At 35.3% G+C, this 20,789-nt stretch overlaps 1 protein-coding gene across 1 annotated transcript in view; it reads right to left on the bottom strand.

Annotated features, from left to right (window-relative positions):
* LOC136041700 (protein tiptop-like) overlaps positions 1 to 17,848 on the bottom strand; it is a 94,304-nt gene extending 76,456 nt beyond the window's left edge. Inside the window, exon 1 of the mRNA XM_065726429.1 lies at positions 17,708 to 17,848. Within this exon, the coding sequence (XP_065582501.1) occupies positions 17,708 to 17,774 (67 nt within the window). The 5' untranslated portion in view covers positions 17,775 to 17,848. The remainder of the gene's footprint in view (positions 1 to 17,707) is intronic.
* Between the last annotated feature and the right edge of the window lie 2,941 nt (positions 17,849 to 20,789).

Consider the following 20,789-nt stretch of genomic DNA (forward strand, 5'->3'; position numbering starts at 1 on the left):
TTTTCATTCCCCTTGATTATGGGGGCTTCAAATATCTCTTAGTGGCTCTGCTATTTTTTAACTAACTTTTTTACCCACTTAATTCTCTAGTATATTATTTTTACCCAGTGGTAAGATGGAAGCAGACATACATTGCCAAGATAATTAATTTTGTCCCCAATTTCTGCCAAATTAATTATTAGTCTGAATATAACCGAAATAAGGATGTCTTAGATATAAATTTATCTGGCTTATGGCAACCACTTTTACCAAAGACTAAAGCTTTCATAAAGGAATTACCTTAAAATCCATTCCACAGGGTAAAATTAAGTAAGTAATTTATTGATGCCCACTCATAGAACATGAAAAAGTGGAGTAAAAAAAGAAAATAATATGACTTCTAATACAACACAACTTTAAAAATCGCACATTTACAAAATATGTACAGGTAAGAAACTTGCCAGTTTACGAAGGGACCTAGACCTTACCGACTCTTCCACCTCAGGTATCATATCCAGAGGATCATGCATATTAGGCCTATAACGGTTTAGCAATGGGGAATTTCTTTCTTGAAGCGGCATACGTAGTAAAAATTTTAAGTACTTGCAATAAGTTGGATGCAGCTTCTATTTTTACCCTTTTCACAATAATTTAAAACTGTAATTCTCGTTTTCTTAAATCTTACCTTGGTACAATATCAACTGGTTTACTGATAGAAGAGTTGTTTGGAAAAGAGACCCTCACAGGGAGGGCAAGAGGGACAGAGGTGGCTTTAGGGAGAGAGACAGACGGGGCACTTGCCCCGTGCTCAGAAATTTTAGGGCTGGAAAATTCCAAATAAATAACATAGCCTTTACAATAATTTATAGTTTTTGAAATTTTATATTTATTAAAATAGAGAGCGCAAGTTGGCTGTAACTATAATTGAATCCAAAACTTTCATTTCTTTTATATCTTTTCACATACCAAGTACGAAAAGTCAGGTTTAAATAAATGAATTTTTTTTCATAAATATATTTTTTTAATTTGCCCAGAAAATTTTGAGATACAGGGGAGGGGCACTGTACAAGATTCTCCCCCGGGCGCGAGAGAAGCCAGAACTACCATTGGAGAGGGGTAGGCTTCTCCCTCTATAAAACCAAACTTAACATAAAATTGACAAAAGAAAAGAAACTGACAAAAGCAACACTTCTGTCACTCATTATGGCACTGTCATTATGGCATCATTATGTCGTATATGATACTGAATATATATAATATATTCAAATTGCTGATGACTAATCAATTCTTTTGATTATTTCAAAATTAGAAACTCTGGGCAGTTTCAAATTTTCGTCATTGCTGGAACGTAAGAAATTAAAAACAAAAATTTGAAAACGCCTTTCGACCTTAAAAATTAAAAACTATGAAAAAAATCAAATATGATCTGTTGATTTCCCAGAGATAACAACACTTTAAAGGAAAGCTACATATGTTAAGATGTCTAGTATCATATGTTTTAGCTAATTTTTCATCCATGTATCTTTTTTGAATTTGGTATCCGCAACTGCAAAAAACTGCACACAGAGGTATTTTCATTGAAATTGCATATCCGATTTCTCCATTTTTTTTTTTCTTTTATGACACATATGGCTGTGCAAATTTCCGCTTAAAAAATCAAAACAATAAAATTTCATTTTGACTGTCCATAGCACTTCAATACTATAAAACATTACTAAAATGTTTCGGTGAATTAAACAAGTTAAGGTTTTTATTTAATTTGTCGGGAACACAAGTCAAAAATTAAGCACGGTTTGTACTACTCGTGCATTAGTTAATCCATTGGCTAAAAAAATATTGACATACATGCTAAGTTGGAGTAATAATAGACAATGGGGCCTTCAGGAGAATTTAAGGGGTGGGGCAAAATTTATTCTTTAAATCTAGGGGGTTAAATTTGGCATTTTTTCAGTAAAAACAGGCAACCAAAAAAGGCAGTTTTTAATGAGAATGGCCCAAATACCGCTCTTTCCAAAATCTAAGGGCGATAACAAAAATCCAAGGGGAACATGCCCCCCCCCCAGTTGAAGCCACTGAACATAGAAACACAAAAATATACTTAGGCCTTTTTCCTTTTTTTTCAAATAATTTTTGGTTGAAACGTATTTTACCGTACTCAGAAGAAGTAAATACAGACAGCGTCGTCAATTCAAAGAAATCAAACAGTTCATGGCAACGAACTGTAGTAAGGAGCGACCCGGCTCAATTGTAATCGAAACTCTAAAAAATGGAATTTTGATACCAATAGTTACATTAAAAGAATTGCATTTTAATGCTTATTTTAAATATATAAGTTTCATCAAGATCAGTTACACCCATCAAAAGTTAGAAGCCTGAGAACATTTGCCTCATTTTAGAAAATAGGGGGAAACACCCCCTAAAAGTCATAGAATCTCAACGAAAATCCCACCATCAGACTCAGCGTATCAGAAAACTCTACTGTAGAAGTTTCAAGCTCCTATCTACAAAAATGTAGAATTTTGTATTTTTTGCCAGAAGGCAGATCACGGATGCGTGTTTATTTGTTTGTTTTATTCCCAGGGGTGATCGTATCGACCCAGTGGTCCTAGAATGTTGCGAGAGGGCTCATTCTAACGGAAATGAAAAGTTCTAGTGCCCTTTTTAAGTTACCAAAAAAATTGGAGGGCACCAAGGCCCCATCCCACGCTAATTATTTTCCCAAAGTCAACGGATCAAAATTCTGAGATAGCCATTTTATTCAGCGTAGTCAAAAACCCTTATAACTATGACTTTGGGGACGACTTACTCCCCCAAAGTCCCCGTGGGAGGGGCTACAAGTTAAAAACTTAGACCAGTGCTTACATATAGTAATGGTTATGAGGAAGTGTACAGACGTTTTCAGGGGGATTTTTTGGTTGGGGGAGGAGTTGAGAAGAGGGGATATGTTGGGGGAGCTTTCCGTCGAGGACTTTGTCATGGGAGAAGAAAATTTCCATTAAGGGAGCGCAGGATTTTCTAGCATTATTTAAAAAAAAAAATGAAAAATAAATTTGAAAAAGTTTTTCAACTGGAAGTAAGGAGCAGCATTAAAACTTAAAACGAACAGAAATTATTACGTATATGAGGGGCTCGCCTCCTCCTAATACCTCGCTCTTTACGCTAAAGTATTTTTAGTAATTTCAACTAATTATTCTACGGCTTTTGTGATTCAGGGGTCATTCTTAATGAATTGGGACAGAATTTAAGCTTTAGTGTAAAGAGCGAGGTACTGAAGAGGGGGTGAACCCCTCATATATGTAATAAAAACATGAGAAACAAAAGTTCGTTACGTAAGCTAATTTATAAGTTACGTATATCTTTTGCTAATAAAAACATTCGTAAAAAAATTAAAAGTTCTAGTTGCCTTTTTAAGTAACCAAAAAATCGGAGGGCTACTAGGCTTCCTCCCCCGCTCCTTTTTTTCTCAAAATCATTCGATCAAAACTATGAGAAAGCCATTTAGCCAAAAAATAAATATGCAAATTTCGTTTTACTTATTCCTCTGCGGAGAGCCAAAGTCAAAACACGCATTGATTCAAAAACGTTCAGAAATTAAATTAAGAAAAACAAGTTTTTTAGCTGAAAGTAAGGAGCGACATTAAAACTGAAAACGAACAGAAATTACTTCGTATATGAAAGGGGCTGCTTCCTCATCAACGCCCCGCTCTTTACGCTAAAGTTTTTTATACTGTTTTAAAAAGAAGAGTTGAGAGAATGAGTCAAACTTTAGCGTAAAGAGCGGGGCGTTGATGAGGAAGCAGCCCCTTTCATATACGAAGTAATTTCTGTTCGTTTTAAGTTTTAATGTCGCTCCTTACTTTCAGCTAAAAAACTTGTTTTTTTTTTTAATTTAGGAGAAGGGCTAAATCTATTTCTTAGAAACTAGGGATGACAATTTAAAAAAAAAAACAAAAAAAAACAAAACAAGTTATGCATTTTCAATGAAGCAAACACCAAAAAGGGCAGTTTTAAAAATTTAGGGGGGGGTGCCCTTTCTCCAATTGATACCATTGAACACTGAAACACAGAAAATTCCTTAATCATTTTTTTCTTTCTTTTTTCAGACAATTTTTGGCTGATATGTACTTTGCAATAAATGTATTATTGCGACACAATGTATGCGAGAATTACGAGCTATCATTTAAACTGAAAGAATCATTTGCAATTTTATCGATGTAGCAAGCTACTTTATCGTCTCCATTCATTGGAACATATATTTGACAACTGTCAGGATTCGACTTAATGGCAGAAATAATTAATCGTCAATTGACAACTTTTAAGAAGAATGAAGTCAGAATTATACATTTACTTCGAGGGGGCTAAGATCATCATATATATATATATATATATATATATATATATATATATATATATATATATATATATTTGAAATTTTAAGAGAAGAAAGGAGCAGGAAGTGGGAGGGGGGTTGAAAAGAGGCTCCGTCAGAAAAGACTTAAAGAGTTTTCTTAAATACAAAATTTTTGAGTGGTTACCCTGACATTATTATAGCCTAAAAACTAACAAGGTCACCCTTAAAATAAAGTCCATATAGATTATTCTTGGGGAGGTTTGAAACATTTTTACAAGAAAGGGGTAGATTTTTTCAAATATTCTAAAATTTTTTGCAAAATTCCAGGCCTACATAATGCCCATAAAAACAGTCAATACATCTAAAATTTTAAGAGAAGGAAGGGGGAGGAGGGTTTGAAAAGAGTCTTTGTCAGAAAAGTCTAAAGACTTTTCTTTTTTAAATTTATTTTGACTTAAACACAAAATCTTCAAGTGGATAATATTACCTATATATTATACGGAAGTTGGTCTTACAATAGGGCTTCCACATTATAGTCTCATCTGGTTACCCTGACATTATTATAGCATAAAAACTAACAAGGTCACCCTCAAAATCAAGTCCATAGAGATTATCCTGGGGGAGGTTTGAAGCATTTTTACAAGAAAGGGGTAGATTTTTTTCATATATACTAAAATTTTGTGCAAAATTTCAGGCCCACATAATGCTCATAAAAACAGTCTACACATGTAAAATCTTAAGAGAAGGAAGGGGGAAGAGGGTTTGAAAAGAGTCTTTGTCATATAAGTCTTAAGACTTTTTTTTAAATTTATTTTGACTTACATACAAAATCTTCTAGTGGATAATATTACCTGTATATTATACGGTAGTTGATTTTAAAATGGGACTTCCACATTACACTCTCTTCTGGTTATCCTGACATTATATAACCCAACAATTAACAAGGTCACCCTCAAAATTAAGTCAATATAGATTATTCTGGGGGAGATTTGAAACATTTTTACAAGACACGGGTAGATTTTTTCAAATATTCTAAAAAAAATTTGCAAAATTTCAGGCCCACAAAATGCTCATAAAAACAGTCAATACATCTAAAATCTTAAGAGAAGGAAGGGAAGGGGGAGTTTGAAAAGGGAATTGTCATAAAAGTCTAAAGACTTTTCTTTTTGAAATTTATTTTGACTTAAATACAATATCTTCTAGTGGATAATATTACCTATATATCATACGGTAGTTGGTCTTAAAATGGGACTTCGACATTACACTCTCTTCTGGTTACCCTGACATTATTATAGCCTAACAACTAACAAGGTCACCGTCAAAACCAAGCCCATATAGATTATTCTGGGGGAGGTTTGAAATATTTTTACAGAAAAGGGGTAATTTTTTCAAACATTTTAAAATTTTGCGCTTTTTGCGTATTATAAATATTCCACAGAGGGCCAACAACCCCTCTGGGTACTCTCGCAACGCCACGACATGAAATAGAAATCCAATATAAATTCCTGATTTTGCAAATTTCAAGCTCCCAAAATGTTCATAAAAAAAAACAATGTCATTTAAAATTTCAAGAGAGGCAGCCAAGCCTTATAACTGACATAAAAGTTGATAAGAGAAACAGTGATTTATAACTTTCAAAGACTGATTGCTGTATTTGAAGTCATAAACTTCTTATCAAGGCAGTAAGAAAAATAACAATACAAGAATGGAAAAGCCAGGCAAACTACTTTCTTGTTGGGCCATAGTGGAGGTGTAATTACAGTACAAATACAGCGGACATCTGTATTATTTGCCAAATTTTTGCCAAATTTGTCGGTATTAAGTAGCTAACTGCGCAGGGATATATTATTGTAATCCCTAGATGAAGCAAAACAAAATGATATCTAGACAAGTTAGAAAGATTTTGAAAAAAGAAAAGTCAGACAAAATACTTTCTTGATAGGCCACAGAGAACTGGTACATATGGAAGATTTTACTTTATGGGGGGGGGGGGGGTCCAATAATATAAAAAGAGCATGGTAAGTGGACGAGATAGAAAGAATTTCCAAGTTAAGAACTGTTTGTACTGGACTTTCTTACTCATCCACATTTTAATGTACAAAAGTATACACAATTATTTTATTGTCATATTAATTATGATAATATCCTATTTATAATTTTAATTTCCTGATATTGTACTATTTTTAAATAATATATTAATTTAAATGCATAATAGCCTTTTCAACAAAGTGATCGATAGAAATCGCATTTCAAAATCAGAAATGGCTTTAGCGAAAATCCTTAAGTCTAAGCTAAGGCCGTTAGAACGATTTTTTTTTGCATAAGGGGCTAAATTGAATTTATATAGGGGCTAAAGAATTTATATATAGGGGCTAAGTTTAAATTTTACCAAATTAAAGCAACAAAAAAGGTCATTTCCTATAAAAACTTTACTCTATGCTCAAAGGCTTCTCTGCCTATAAAATATTGTAGCCACATGTTATATATACTGATAAAATACTATTAGTTTAATTTTTTGCTGTTTTTTACACTTATTTCTACAATGGTGTAAATTGCAAGTACTCAGAACAAAGTTCCTAGTACGGAATCTATTTTCATAAAGTAAAGCCCCAACTTTAATGCGTCTTTGGCCCACTCGCTCCTCTGCACGGGTCATGTACTCCCTTCATTTGTCCTCTCCTATATTTTGAAAAATGTGTTTTGTCCCCTCTAAATTTTTGTAAGCTAACGCCACTGCTTATCAGGCCGCAGAAAAACCTTTATTAAAGTTATTTATGACATTATTGCAGTATTTCTAGAGTAAAAGCATCAAATGCCAAATAAATGAAGTTTTTTTTAACTGGATTGTTCTTGCTGTGGTCAGTGACTCAATAATAATAATGGATTGAAAAAAGCAAATCACCTTAAAAAGCACCGAATAGCGTCAATTTTCAAAAACCACGTACACCAAGTGGCGAGTGTGGTCAAAGTGTGCCAAGCGTGGCGGAAATGTGCCAAGCCTTAAGGGGACGGATATGCGTGGTGGATCTGCGTGGCACAGGTGGTGCACAAAGATTACACCAGGTAGCGAAAAGTAGGTAACCCCTCGAAAAAACACATTAATTCCTCACATAGATTCATTAGGATCAGATATCTTGTGACTGTAGAAACTGTTAACCTAATCCTAAGGGCTGCGAGGGAAGAGAAGTCGTACCTTCTACAAGCAGCCTGAGCCGATTTAGAAAGTTTAGCCAATATCTCCAAGGTATCTTTCACCTCAAGATTGAAATAATGGCTGCGGAGGTGATTTTGATTAAAATTAATTATTACGTCTGCCGGAAAATTATCATGCCCAGCTTTCCATGTGCTCTGGAAGACACGGTGGAGTAGTCTTCTAACGGAATTTTTGGCTGGCTTTTTATGGATTACATGGACAGGACAGGATTCTCACACGTCAACTAATCAGCAGATAAAGCCTTTTGATAAAAGTTACCATCTAAAAGTTTCTTGGCATACCTATACTGGACCTAAGCGACGTCAAGAGGCTTTCAACAGATCGGTCTATCGTAGTTCTCAATCCCCTCAAGGAGAGGAGTCTAACTCTAAGTCTATCCTCGATAGACTCAGGAGTCAATATAAGTTTAATTTCAATGTATTTTTCTTAGCATCTGAGCTCTGATAGTAATAAGTTATCTCACCATGGGAGGGGAGGGAGGCTGAAAAACACAGCTTACTTGCATAACAAAGAATTAGTTTCCACGTCGAGAGTTTCCTCGAGTGGCTGAAAGAGACCTGGATGCCTTGCCATAAATCGAGAACAGGGACGTTGACATTTCAACGTTGCCAGAGCTCAGGTGGAGCAAAACACGTCTTTTTGCCCCAGCAAAAAGTGAGCGAAAATAATAAATTATCGGTGTAAGGCACGTAATGCTACAATTGAGTTCTTCTGTTGATGTCCTATCTGTCGCTCTTCTGAGGCATTAAACCGATACTGAAACAGCTTTTGGTTTTTCTATTCCAGTGTCTTACAACATCGTATATGCAGATTTTCAAGGCCGGAATATGAATAGACAATCAAGCAATTTTTTACTTTTATGCAAAATATCATTTTTTTAAATATATAATGTTCTGCATCTCTATGCACTAAAGACGAATATCTTTACCAAAATACCACCTTTGTCTTTTCGTTTGGTTCGCTGAAAATCCCCCTCTTTTGAATTTTGTCCTGATTATTATTATTACATTTTTATCTTACATCTCAATTTCTTGATTAGAACACATTGCGTCACCACGTTTAAAATAAAAATCAAATACAAGGGGAAATGAATGAGGTGTTACGTGTTTAAAAATATGCTTTAGTTCCAGGGGCAGATCCAGGGGGCGTGCCTTCCCACAAAAGATTTTTCTGGTGCCCTTTTTTGTGTTTTCTCTTTTTTACCTCTTTTTTAAAATTAACTTGTCAATTTAGTCAATTATTGGTGCCCTTTTCACATTTCCCTCCCCCTCTAGATTTTACTCTAGATCCGCCTTTGTCCAATTCAGTTAGTTTATTTTTGTAACCTTAGTTGTAACAAATTTCTTCTAGCTATTTAGCTCAGATCATTCCTGATGAGTACGCCAGAAAGGGAAGCCAAATAGCCCCGCCTCTTTCACCCATTATTGTATTTACCTGTTGTTGTAATGTCAAATTTTGAGCCTGCATAAAAAAACTTATTTTTTTCTATGGATATATTAATTCAATAAAGAAAACACGAAAGTTTTTAATCATACACTATTTTTTAAACTCTGTTTCTAAGATTATTCTTACCATACTATTATATTCTCTGAGGCCAACCTGACTTTCATACATAATGATGATAGAAGGTAATAAGCTTACCTAAGCTATGGATGTCAGGTACAGGTCCTGTCGAAATTATCGTTAGAAGAAAAATCAATCACCTGACATCCATAGCTTAGGTAAGCTTATTACCTTCTATCATCATTCTTACCATACAATTTTTTTCTCGAGCCTCTTAAAATATTTATTGCCTACCTGTGTTAAAACTTTCGACTATGAATCTGGGAAGGTTGAAACAAAAATGAACAAGAACATATGCAGGATGTTTCTTTTTTTAGGGGGTTTTACAAAAAAAAATAAATAACACATTAAAAATGTGTTTATATTCATTTTATTACTATTCAGACAAACATTTTGGTGAGTGGGGGTCCAAACCCCCTAACCTCACCTTCCTGGATATGAACTTAGAAGTGAATGAGAGCTTCAATTTAGCAGTTTCCAATTATGTTCAAAACGTGGACTGTTCTATAATATTTACACGCTGTATAAAATTACATAGATGTAATTAAATTAAATTTATTTACATCTAATTAAATTTAATTAAGATTACATAGATAATGAAATTAAAATCTGGTACGCCAAATTGCTAAAAATAAATTTTTGCTTAGATTTTAGAGCAAAAGTGAATCACTTTTCTAGTGAAAAGAAAAGTGATTTTCAATGAAGACACCTGTCAAAAAGGTACTTTTCAAAATCTAAGGAGGGCACATTCCCTCTCCAACCCCCTCCCTAATTAACACGAATACTGATTAGTGACTACAAACCAATTCCGAGCCATTGTTCAGCCACGCATATCACCCAAACCGTCAAAAGGAAAAGGGTGCTAAGGAAAATGAAAGGAAAAATAATTGAAAAATGTTATAAAATGTTTTTTTATGCCAAAGCAATTTAACATTTTGTCTTATTCTATAGGAATAAAATTATGCTAAAAGTAAAATTTTCCTCATAAAAATATATTAAGGATTTTCGGAAAGATATTAAATAAAAGAATTTTTCTGCTTGAGGAAATTTTAAACGTTTTGAAAATACCAACCTTTTGTGATAGCTGAATTTCTTTAGTCAAATCATGGATTTTTTTTTTCTTGCATTAAAATGACATTTGGAAAACCGTACTTTAAAATTTTAAGCTATTGAACACAAATATTTTTATATATATATAAATTAAATTCTTATAGAAAAAATGTGCAAATAACATGTTTATGGACAGAGGAAAAGAAACGGAGAGGCAGAATTCGACTGAAGGCATTTCCCAGTATTTTTAAATACCTAGCCTTAAATACCTTTAAATACCTTTCTCGATTGTTGAATTTCCACTCTCACATTTATTTCTTAGTATTTTTAAACAGTCCTATTTTTCTTCCCAAAAAACCAAAAGGTCGTATTTGAAACGATCATAATTTTCCAGGGGAGCAAAAATAAAGTCTTAAAGCTTTGTGCGGGAACATATTTCTTTTGAGGAATTACCGGAGACAAACTCTTTAAACATTACAACGTGTAGTTGAATCACTGGAACTGGTCGTTAATTTTTCCTTTATTTTTCAATGGCTTAAAAAGAAGCGTAGCGTTAGATAGAACCTTGTAAAAACGAACAATAGCCCATAATAATTGAAAACTTAAATGCTCGTTAAAAACAAACTGTCAAGGAAGGAAGAGTTGCCATTCAAAGCTTAAATTAGAATTTACCCCCTAAATATTAAATTAATCCGTTAGAATGTTATTTCTGTTAATCCCCAAATTTAAAAATTTCAATTCGATAGTTGGATAGAACTGAATCATAGCTTTGAAATGATAGCACAATTTTCGTTGTTGTATTTCGTGATATAGCCAAATTTTGTTGTATTTCGTGATATAGCACAAATTTCGTGATATAGCCAATTAAAGCCGTAGGAAAGCAGAAAAATAACACCCCGAAATTTGCCGAAGGAACATAAAGGCTTAAGATTAACAGAAATAGCAGTTACCATTCCTGAATAACCTTCAAATGGTGATTCTTCCTCGTTTATAATTTTTTTTTAAAATATGGTTTTGAATTTTCAGTTATTATGGGCAAAATTTTGCTCTTTACCTGACCTGCAACCATGATTTTAATCCATTAAACAAAAAAGGTTAAATTCCATCTGATTGGTTCTACTGTGTGAAATTATAAGCCAGGGAAAAATAATGATAAGTTTGGGAATCGCAAGATTTTTTCCGAGTTCCTCTGGTGATTCAACTACACACCGCAATGTTTAAAGAGTTTCTCTCCAGCAATTCCTCAAAAGAAAAGTGTAGTTCCCCCAAAAAGATTTAAAACTTTATTTTCGTTTTCCTGTAAAATTAACATAATGTCAAATACACTCTATTTTGTCATAATAATAAGACAGTATGACAAATACAAACAAACAGATGCGAGTTTGTAAATCCGACAATCGAGAAACGCTGGGCATTTTAACGCACTTAGAAATGCCTTCAATATAATTTTGCCTCTCAGCATGTTTTCCTCTGTCGACATGCACTTTATTTACATATTCTATTTCTAAAATTTTAATTCTATATATAAAATTTTGTGTTGAATAAGCTAAAATTTTAAAATATAACTCTCTAATTGCCATTTTGTTACACGGAAAAAATACAAATGTGTAGTTCCGGTGAGGTAGTTCAACTATCGCAATTTTTTATTTTTTCACTTTTTAATCAAGTATTAATAAAATAAAGAAAACTGATGTTTTTAAGTTCTAGAGAGGGGGAGGGGCAAAAAAAATTGATTGTAAAAAAAAATCCTGACAAATTTAAACTTAATCGATTTTAACGCTACGTTAAGCCAGTGACTCTAGGAGCACCACTCTTATTTGCAAACTTTACTTGGTCATGTGATATTTTTTTTGCTGCATTATTGTTGATGTTATGACAAATAGAAAAGACACTACTGTATATAAAGATTGTTCTCATGTCTCAAATGAGACGCTAACCTTTAGAATTCTAGGGGACAGTAGCTCTAGTCCTGTGTGTGGTAATTTCTGTTCGCTATACTTGGCTGTTCGTTTTAATTTTTTTTTGTTTTTTTTTCAGACGTCATTGGTTCTTTTGTGTGAAATTTTGACCCACTAACAGGAAAGAACAATTTCTGTCACAACTTTTTTATACACACTCTCTGTTTCTCTGTCAAAGGGGTGCCTACTTATCGCCAGCCGTTGCAAATCTCAGAACGTTAGGCATACCACACAGTTCTGCTATCCTTGACACAGCTTCCACCATACATGGCACACTTCCACCACGCTTGGCCTGTGTCACCTTGTGTACGTCCTTTTTGAAAGTGGCCATGCCTTCGTTCTCTGTGCTAATCCCCAAATCAAATGCAACCAATATATGGAGCACACAAACTCCTAGAAGTAGCCTATTGTAACCCTTTTGCATGAAAAGTGCCATGTGTGGCATTTGGAGGAGGACATCAAAATATAAGATGGGAAATAAAGTGACGAAGTATATAATATACTACATCCATATTATTTCTTTTTTGATGAGACAGAAATAAGATGAATAAAATGTTAGTGGACAGGAAAAAGACTGAGAGGTATCATTTGATTGAGGACATTCCAAAGCAGTTCCAAACAGTCAGGGTTTCTGGATAGTCAAGTTCACTCATTCACATCTGTGGATGACATATCACATGTCAGCTCAAGGAACGAACAGAAGAGGAAAAATGAGTGACATTTATTAAGAGATATAAAAAAGCATTGTCTTGTCTATCACTTTTTTCTCCAAAGAAAATCGGAAAGGATGTGAGAAGTATTGTTTTTTACCTTCTGTCTTTGATACGTGTAACGAGAGAAGAAAATAATGACAATTAGATTCTAAGGAAATTCCCAATTTTTGTTTAAGTAAAACTTAATGGATAATATTCATTATCCATGAAGAGGAGTTCTTCTTTTAGGGAAAAACTAGGGAAGAGGAGTTCTTTTCGTGTTACCCCCCCCCCATACCTTGGGGTTTGATTTGTATGCACCTTTGTTTTTGACAGTCGGGTACAGCATCCTCTAAATTTCTCTGATACTCTCGCAATTTTTGTAGTGACAGAAACTCCAAAGATGGTAAGCTACACTTAACCGATGGAAGAGTGCCTGATCAGCACTGTTTACACTATCAGGCTGTTTGAGCCTTCCCCCGGGCAGTTGTGTGTGTTTATAGTTTTTGTAATTTAGTAGTTAATAAAGAGAGAGTTCATTCATAACTTAAGGGACATAAGGTTCCGAAAAAAAAATTCAAATGATACTCAACAAAGCTGTTTCACAAGGAAAACAGTAAGATTGATAGAAGAAAATCAAGAACATTTTCAAAAAAACTTGCTACAATATAATGTTAACTTAGATTTCATGACCATACCAACAAATTTGGAGAGAAAAATCTTCAAGTAGATTTTTCAAAGAAACCCATTCCGGTAAAAATTGTCCCCTGGAAATGTTTTTTGTGTAGCGAAACCCCCCTCCCTCAGGGATTCTTTAGTAATATGTCTCTGCAGTAATAACGACCCCCTAGATGGTAAGCATAGTGCTTACCATTGGTAATTCACAATTGGTGGATTTCCCAAACAGCATGGTACAGGACAATTCAAAGTTTCAAAAGGAAAATTGTCAATTGGAATGATACGAGAAAATCGACCAATTATCTTAAAACATTAAGACTACAAAAAGTTTACGTAAATTTGATGACGACACCTAAAAATTAGGGAGGAGGAATTTTTCTTTTAGGGAGAACTAGGGAAGAGGAGTTCTTTTTGTTTTACCCTCCTCCCCCCCCCATACCTTGGGGGTCTGACTTGTATACACCTGTGCTTTTGACAGTCGGATAAAGCATCCTCTATATTTAGCATTTATATGTTTAATGGTATTTTAAATGTTAAATATATACTTCTATGGAATATGATAGGAAAAATATGTTTCAATATCACTAGCTCATTATGTGCGTGTTCTTTTTTCAGTGAATCAATATTCCTGGCGGAATGAATCGAACTCTTCAAAACGGACTTGTTCTTCGCTGAAATGTTGAAGCGATCAAGGCACTGGAAATTACTCGAATCACGGATTTTCCGCCATGTGATTCATCTGAATATCTCTCGTTCTGATGCTTGAAAATTTTAGCTTATTATACAGATGGTCCGAGTAGATCAAAACCTGAGCACGAACAAAAACCCCAATTCAAAATTTGAGCACAGCGAAGCCTCGAACTCGAGTGCCTTCTCTAGCTTTCAAATTATATGCAATAAAAAGGGGAGCTAGGTCAACATATTTACAAGAACAAGGTCAAACAATCAAAAAATGAGACCTGGCATACAAGCTGTGATCAGCCAACCCGCAAAAACACTAGCATCAAAACCTACGGTGAAAAAGGGAGCTCGGTCTAACATATTTACAAGAGCCATATATTAATGGTCCAGTAGTCCGTTGTGGTATACGAATTGGGGTTGGCCACCCTCCAAAAACACTAGCAACAAAACCTACAGTTAAGAAGGAAGCTCGGTCTAACATGTTTACAAGAGCCATATATTAATGGTCCAGTAGTCCGTTGTGGTATACGAATTGGGGTTGGCCACCCTCCAAAAACACTAGCAACAAAAGTCCGTTGTGGTATACGAATTGGGGTTGGCCACCCTCCAAAAACACTAGCAACAAAAGTCCGTTGTGGTATACGAATTGGGGTTGGCCACCCTCCAAAAACACCCACAGTTTGTATTTGGACCTCAGCAAAGCAGATGTAGTTTGCAGAATTTTTTAACTCATATGTTGGCAATTCAACAACAATTTTATTTTATTGTAACAATTTTATTGTAACAATAACAAGAGTGCTATTTTCTTCTTTTAGGTAATCACTTGAATAAAAGCAATCTTCACCAACACCATAGCTCCTACACACAATACCACACAAATAGAAATCATTCTTTGCGAGATGCACTTGTATAAGGGGTTGTGATGTTTAATAAGAAGGTACAAGCCTGAATTCAAGCCAAGGATAGTTAAATTCACCAATCCATCAAGTCTAATAATGAAAAATCCTTTCACTGCAGCCGCTCGGCTATCCTGGGTCACCGACAGGGGCCTTGTGGTGTCAGCCATCAATCACAGAAGAATATCTTAGAACAACTAGGGGTTTCTTATACACCCCCTCAATCAAAAGAAGTTTGAAATGGTATTAAAATTAGTTGTTCTGGACTGGAGCCAAATTAGTGTAGCCTACATGAAATTTGTTATGAATAATTTTCCGAACTTTTATTGATTCATTCTCTACCAAAAGACCGATAAGTTCATTAATACGTATTTCAAGTCGCCCTGTCCTTGGTACTTCAAGTGTTTTAAAATTTCTGTTATATATGACACATTACGACTATATATATACATATATATATATATATATATATATATATATATATATATATATATATATATATATATATATAGTCAACGGTCTTGCTCAGCAAGGTTGCCAGTCTGATGGAAACTGGTTGACAGCGCCGTCAATCTTTTCCAAGTGATCCTGTCCAGGGCTAAGGATGCAAACTCGTTTGGGCTGATATTGCGGCTGAAGAGGTGTTTGTGCATTACATAAACCCATCTGGTGCATTACTAGGTACGTAGGAGAGGGGACTATATTAAATAACAAATTTTATTTGATAATTTGAATAAGAAGTTCCCAGAAATTTGGAATACTGAGGATTTCAGAGGAGGACCGGATTGTGAGATTCCTCCGGCGTACGTCCCTATGAATCGCCTCCCTGGAGGGCGTTATACGCTGCGCTGTGTTTGTGCTGTTGCATTGATGATTTCTCTTTTCGTTAAAATATATAGACTTTCTAAAATCCTTATCAAGTGAGGGAAAAGTCTAGAAAATAGGAATTTTCAATGATAAAACCCCAATAGAGGAACGTTTTAAATCCAGGGGGAACAAATACCCTGTTCTTCCCCCCCCCCCCAAGAAGCTACTGAGCATCCTCGCTTACTTAGAACGAGGCAAAAATGGATCACCCTAGACAGAAATAAGAGAAGGAGAAAACAATTTATGCTATCACATATAAGACCGACTTGGCATATTGACAAAAAGAAAACACTCCAAGGAACACAAAACAAACTTAGGGGCCCATACTCACTTGCCCCCCTTAGACTCTGAAAAATAACTTAATGACATTTTCATTGAAACATAAAGAAAAAACAACAACATTACTCCAAAGATATTTAAAAGTACATTTTCCCCTCCCTACATTCTCATGAATTATCCTTGTCCCTGCTTACTTCTGCACACTAAACATGTGAATACACTTCAGAATCCTTAAGACGACTTATTTGTGCTTCATCAACTCGAGCATTAGTATAAACTGCGAACAAAGTAAATACTATAGTCTGACAAGATATAGCCTACATGCTGGCACGAGAGGGGAGGGGGAGGAGGCTTAGTAGAGAAAGTTAGGAAAGTCCAGGCTTGTTTGATTTTGAAATTTTATCAAAATCACAAGAGTTCACTAGGCAACAATCTAAATGGGTGGCTTCACAGAAGGAAACATCGTCCACCAATGGATTCCAAGTTTTATGTTCTTGTCAAATATCATATTCACGTTTCCGGTAAATCCCCTCCTCCCTTTGATGACCCCAGATATAGCCGTATGATATATCCAAAACTAATAGGAGATATAAGAAATTCGTACCTTATAATGTGCAACATTGTCCTATTAATCACATTTTTTTTTCACAATTCACATCAATTTCAAATAATATTTAACATGCAACAGTTTTTAATTGAGGGGTATAGCCTAATGGTTTTAACGGATGGAGAAACATATTTACCAATTTCATCCACCCCAGCAGCCCCATCCACATTTATATGATTCATAAAATATGATTAAAACACATTTTCTGAATAATAGTAAAAATGTGGTTGTTATAATCTTTTCATGTGAAGTTTTGTATACAATCTAGGGCCAAAAGGGTGGTCTAACAGAATTTTATAAGTAAAAAGGTTATGTCTAGAAAGATGGTTGAATGGTTAATTGAATGGCACTACGCTGCTCTTTGTATAGACCCAGGGCTATATCTGGGACCATCAAGAGGGGATACATTGTCAGAAACGCCAATATGATGTATAGAAAGTTCTTAAAATAAGGAGTGTAACGATAGTACTACTTCATTTGGTAAAATTCTAGTTAATTGACTTCTTGCTATCTCGGAAAGGGTTTAGGTTAGGAAAATGAAACTTTCAGGAATGGGTCTACAAGCTAAAGTATGTCCCGGGAAGGTATTTTAAGGTACTTACCTCCACTCCTTCTCCCTCTAGAGGGGAGCAGCTACCCCTCCCAGACTTCGGTTTGCCTTTATAATATACCTTTATAGTACCAAATGGCTTTTTTTTTGTTTTTACAATCATTTTTACTTGATTTTGGAAAATTAAGGTAAAATTCTAGCTTAGGCTCCAATTTTATCCCCTTCCCTGAATTTTGGTAAAATTACGTCACTGCTAAATGGATCCTCACTGAACAGCCTATAAAAAAAAGGCCATTTAATAGCCTATATATATGTGCTTAAAAACAATTAAAAATGACTTACATTTCATTCGTTTAGGACAATCCTGTTTTCTTCTTGGCATTTTATTAAATACAAATTCACAATGCATTCATTAACACTCACATATTCCGTACTGACTAAATTGTGTACACACAGTCCGGACTCTATTGCGGTACTCTAATGTCAAAGTGGTGCCGCTCACTCATCTCCAAAGTTGTGAGGAGTCGGACGCCAATTGGCTTGCGCCGACAGCGCGAGTCTCCGCCCCTTTTGACAACCTCTTAACTAAATGTTGTGACTATGAGAAAACAGGTGTTATCTATTTCCGGAACTAAATTGATGATTTGCCTATTCATTCAATTAAAAACAATTTAAGTCTTTTTTTAAAGCAATAGTTTAATCCATTTGTTTTTGTGTGTGGGTTTGAACTTATATTGAGATAGATGAAGACGGTGGTGCAGGTTCACGAAAATTTCGGAGGAGGGGGAAGGGGAGATTTCTGTCGATTTTAATGAATAAAAAAGTGCTATTCAAAATCTTGTGGTCAATTTTGAAAAAGATTTAAAATGTATTTTCTATTTTCGTGTCGGGGGGGGGGGAGAATATTTATGTTCATTTTTATTTTTATTGAAGATATAAAGCAAAGGAATTTTGCAAAATATTGGGGTAAAGATTTTTCATGATTTTCTAAGATGAATATTAAAAAATTTACTTTTCAAAATCTAGCAGCCAATAAAAAAAATAAAGTGTTTTATAATGAGGGGAGGATTTATTTTTGTTTGTCTTTAGATGCAGGTAAAAACTAAGGTGTTTAGCAAAAAAAAAAATTGGAGGCAAATAAGACTTTCCTGTTAAATCCGCCAGCTGGAGCCCCTCGATGAAGATTAAGACATATTGTACGTTAAAGTTAGGACAATAGATTTTCTAAAAAAGTTTTAAAAATCTGGGGCGGGTGGGATATTTATGATTTTTTTTTTAGCATGTTTGACAGGTATTTTGCAAAATACCTTTACACCCCAGAAAGAACCCTCGGCACAATTACCGAGCTGAATTCACATTTCTTAATGCCTCGTATTGAGATTGATCTGTAGGGGAAGTGATGATGAATTTTTATAGTTAAGGAAAGGAAGATTTTCTTATTTATTCATTTAAAAACAATTTAAAAAGTTTGTTGGATCAGTGATTTTAGGTCATTTTTTTTTAGCTTTTTTTTTAACAAGTTTAGATAGAGATAGAGCAAGGTGTAGATAACTTCGAAGACCACACTGCCTTTCCCTGTCGAATAAAAGGTTTTATCCCTATTTTGAACTGTTATATTTTCGAGCAAGGTGAAGATGTGGTGGGTGTCAAAGTAGATGACCGATCTACCTATGGGGAGGGATGATCCTTTCAAATGATTATAGTTAATCAATGGGGGATTTGCAATGGGTGGAAGTTCCACCTTATTTGACACCCATCATTTGAAACAAGGCAGGCTATCATCTACTTTTGGAACTAGTTGATAATATGGTTAATAAAATAACTTGTACTATACTTTATTTAATCATTCTTTAAGTTAATACTAGGGAGCATTTATTTTACACACACACACACAGACACACACACACACAAACACACACACACACACACACACACACACACACACACACATATATATATATATATATATATATATATATATATATATATATATATATATATATATATATATATATATATATATATATATATGTTGTCTGTGTGTGTGTGTCGAGTGACGTCATGTTGTGTGTTGGCTGACGTCATGTTTGTCGACTGACGTCATTATAAGGACTGAGCTGTATGCGTCATGAAGTTGTTTGTCGACTGACGTCATGTTTGTCAACTGATGAAATTACATACCGGGACACCGGGACACAAATGACGACCGGGATACAGGGAATATAAATGACGACCGGGAACCTCAAAGAGAAATTACAGACTGGGACACCCGGACACAAATCACGACCGGGACACAGGGAATATAAATGACGACCGGGACACAGGGACACAACTACAACGGGGACGCCGGGGGCACAGGCGGGATAGATAAATGACGACCGGGACACAGGGATTGTTCGAATAGAAATTATAGACCGGGACAGCGGGACACAAATGACGACCGGGACACCGGGACACAGGGAATATAAATGACGACCGGGACACTCAAAGAGAAATTACAAACTGGGACACCGGGACACAAATGACGACCGCGAAACAGGGAATATAAATGACGACCGGGACACAGGGACACATCATTAGAATAATGAGGTATAGATCTGAATACGGATTGTTTTTCCCATGGACAATTATATGTTGCATGTTCAAGAGTCAGTAAACCTGACAATCTATTTATATGCATAGACAATGGGACAGCGAAGAATGTTGTATATTCGCATGTTTTACGTAGTTAAAAACATATATATCTATATATATAAAAATAAGTTGTCTCTGTGTGTGTGTGTGTTTCTGTCGAGTGACGTCATGGTTGTGTGTCGACTGACGTCATGTATGTCGACTGACTTCATTTTAAGGATTGAGCTGTATGCGTCATGAAGTTGTTGGTCGACTGACGTCATGTTTGTCAACTGATGAAATTACATACCGGGACAGCGGGACACAAATGACGACCGGGACACAGGGAATATAAATGACGACCGGGAACCTCAAAGAGAAATTACAGACTGGGAAACCCGGACACAAATCAGGACCGGGACACAGGGAATATAAATGACGACCGGGACACAGGGACACAACTACAACGGGGACGCCGGGGGCACAGGCGGGATATATAAATGACGACCGGGACATAGGGATTGTTCGAATAGATATTACAGACCGGGACACCGGGACACAAATGACGACCGGGACACCGGGACACAGGGAATATAAACGACGACCGGGACACTCAAAGAGAAATTACAAACTGGGACACCGGGACACAAATGACGACCGGGACACAGGGAATATAAATGACGACCAGGACACAGGGACACATCATTAGAATAATGAGGTATAGATCTGAATACGGATTGTTTTTCCCACGGACAATTATATGTTGCATGTTCAAGAGTCAGTAAACCTGACAATCTATTTATATGCATAG

The sequence above is a fragment of the Artemia franciscana genome, unplaced genomic scaffold, assembly GCF_032884065.1.
Source record: "Artemia franciscana unplaced genomic scaffold, ASM3288406v1 PGA_scaffold_33, whole genome shotgun sequence".
NCBI lineage: Eukaryota > Metazoa > Arthropoda > Branchiopoda > Anostraca > Artemiidae > Artemia > Artemia franciscana.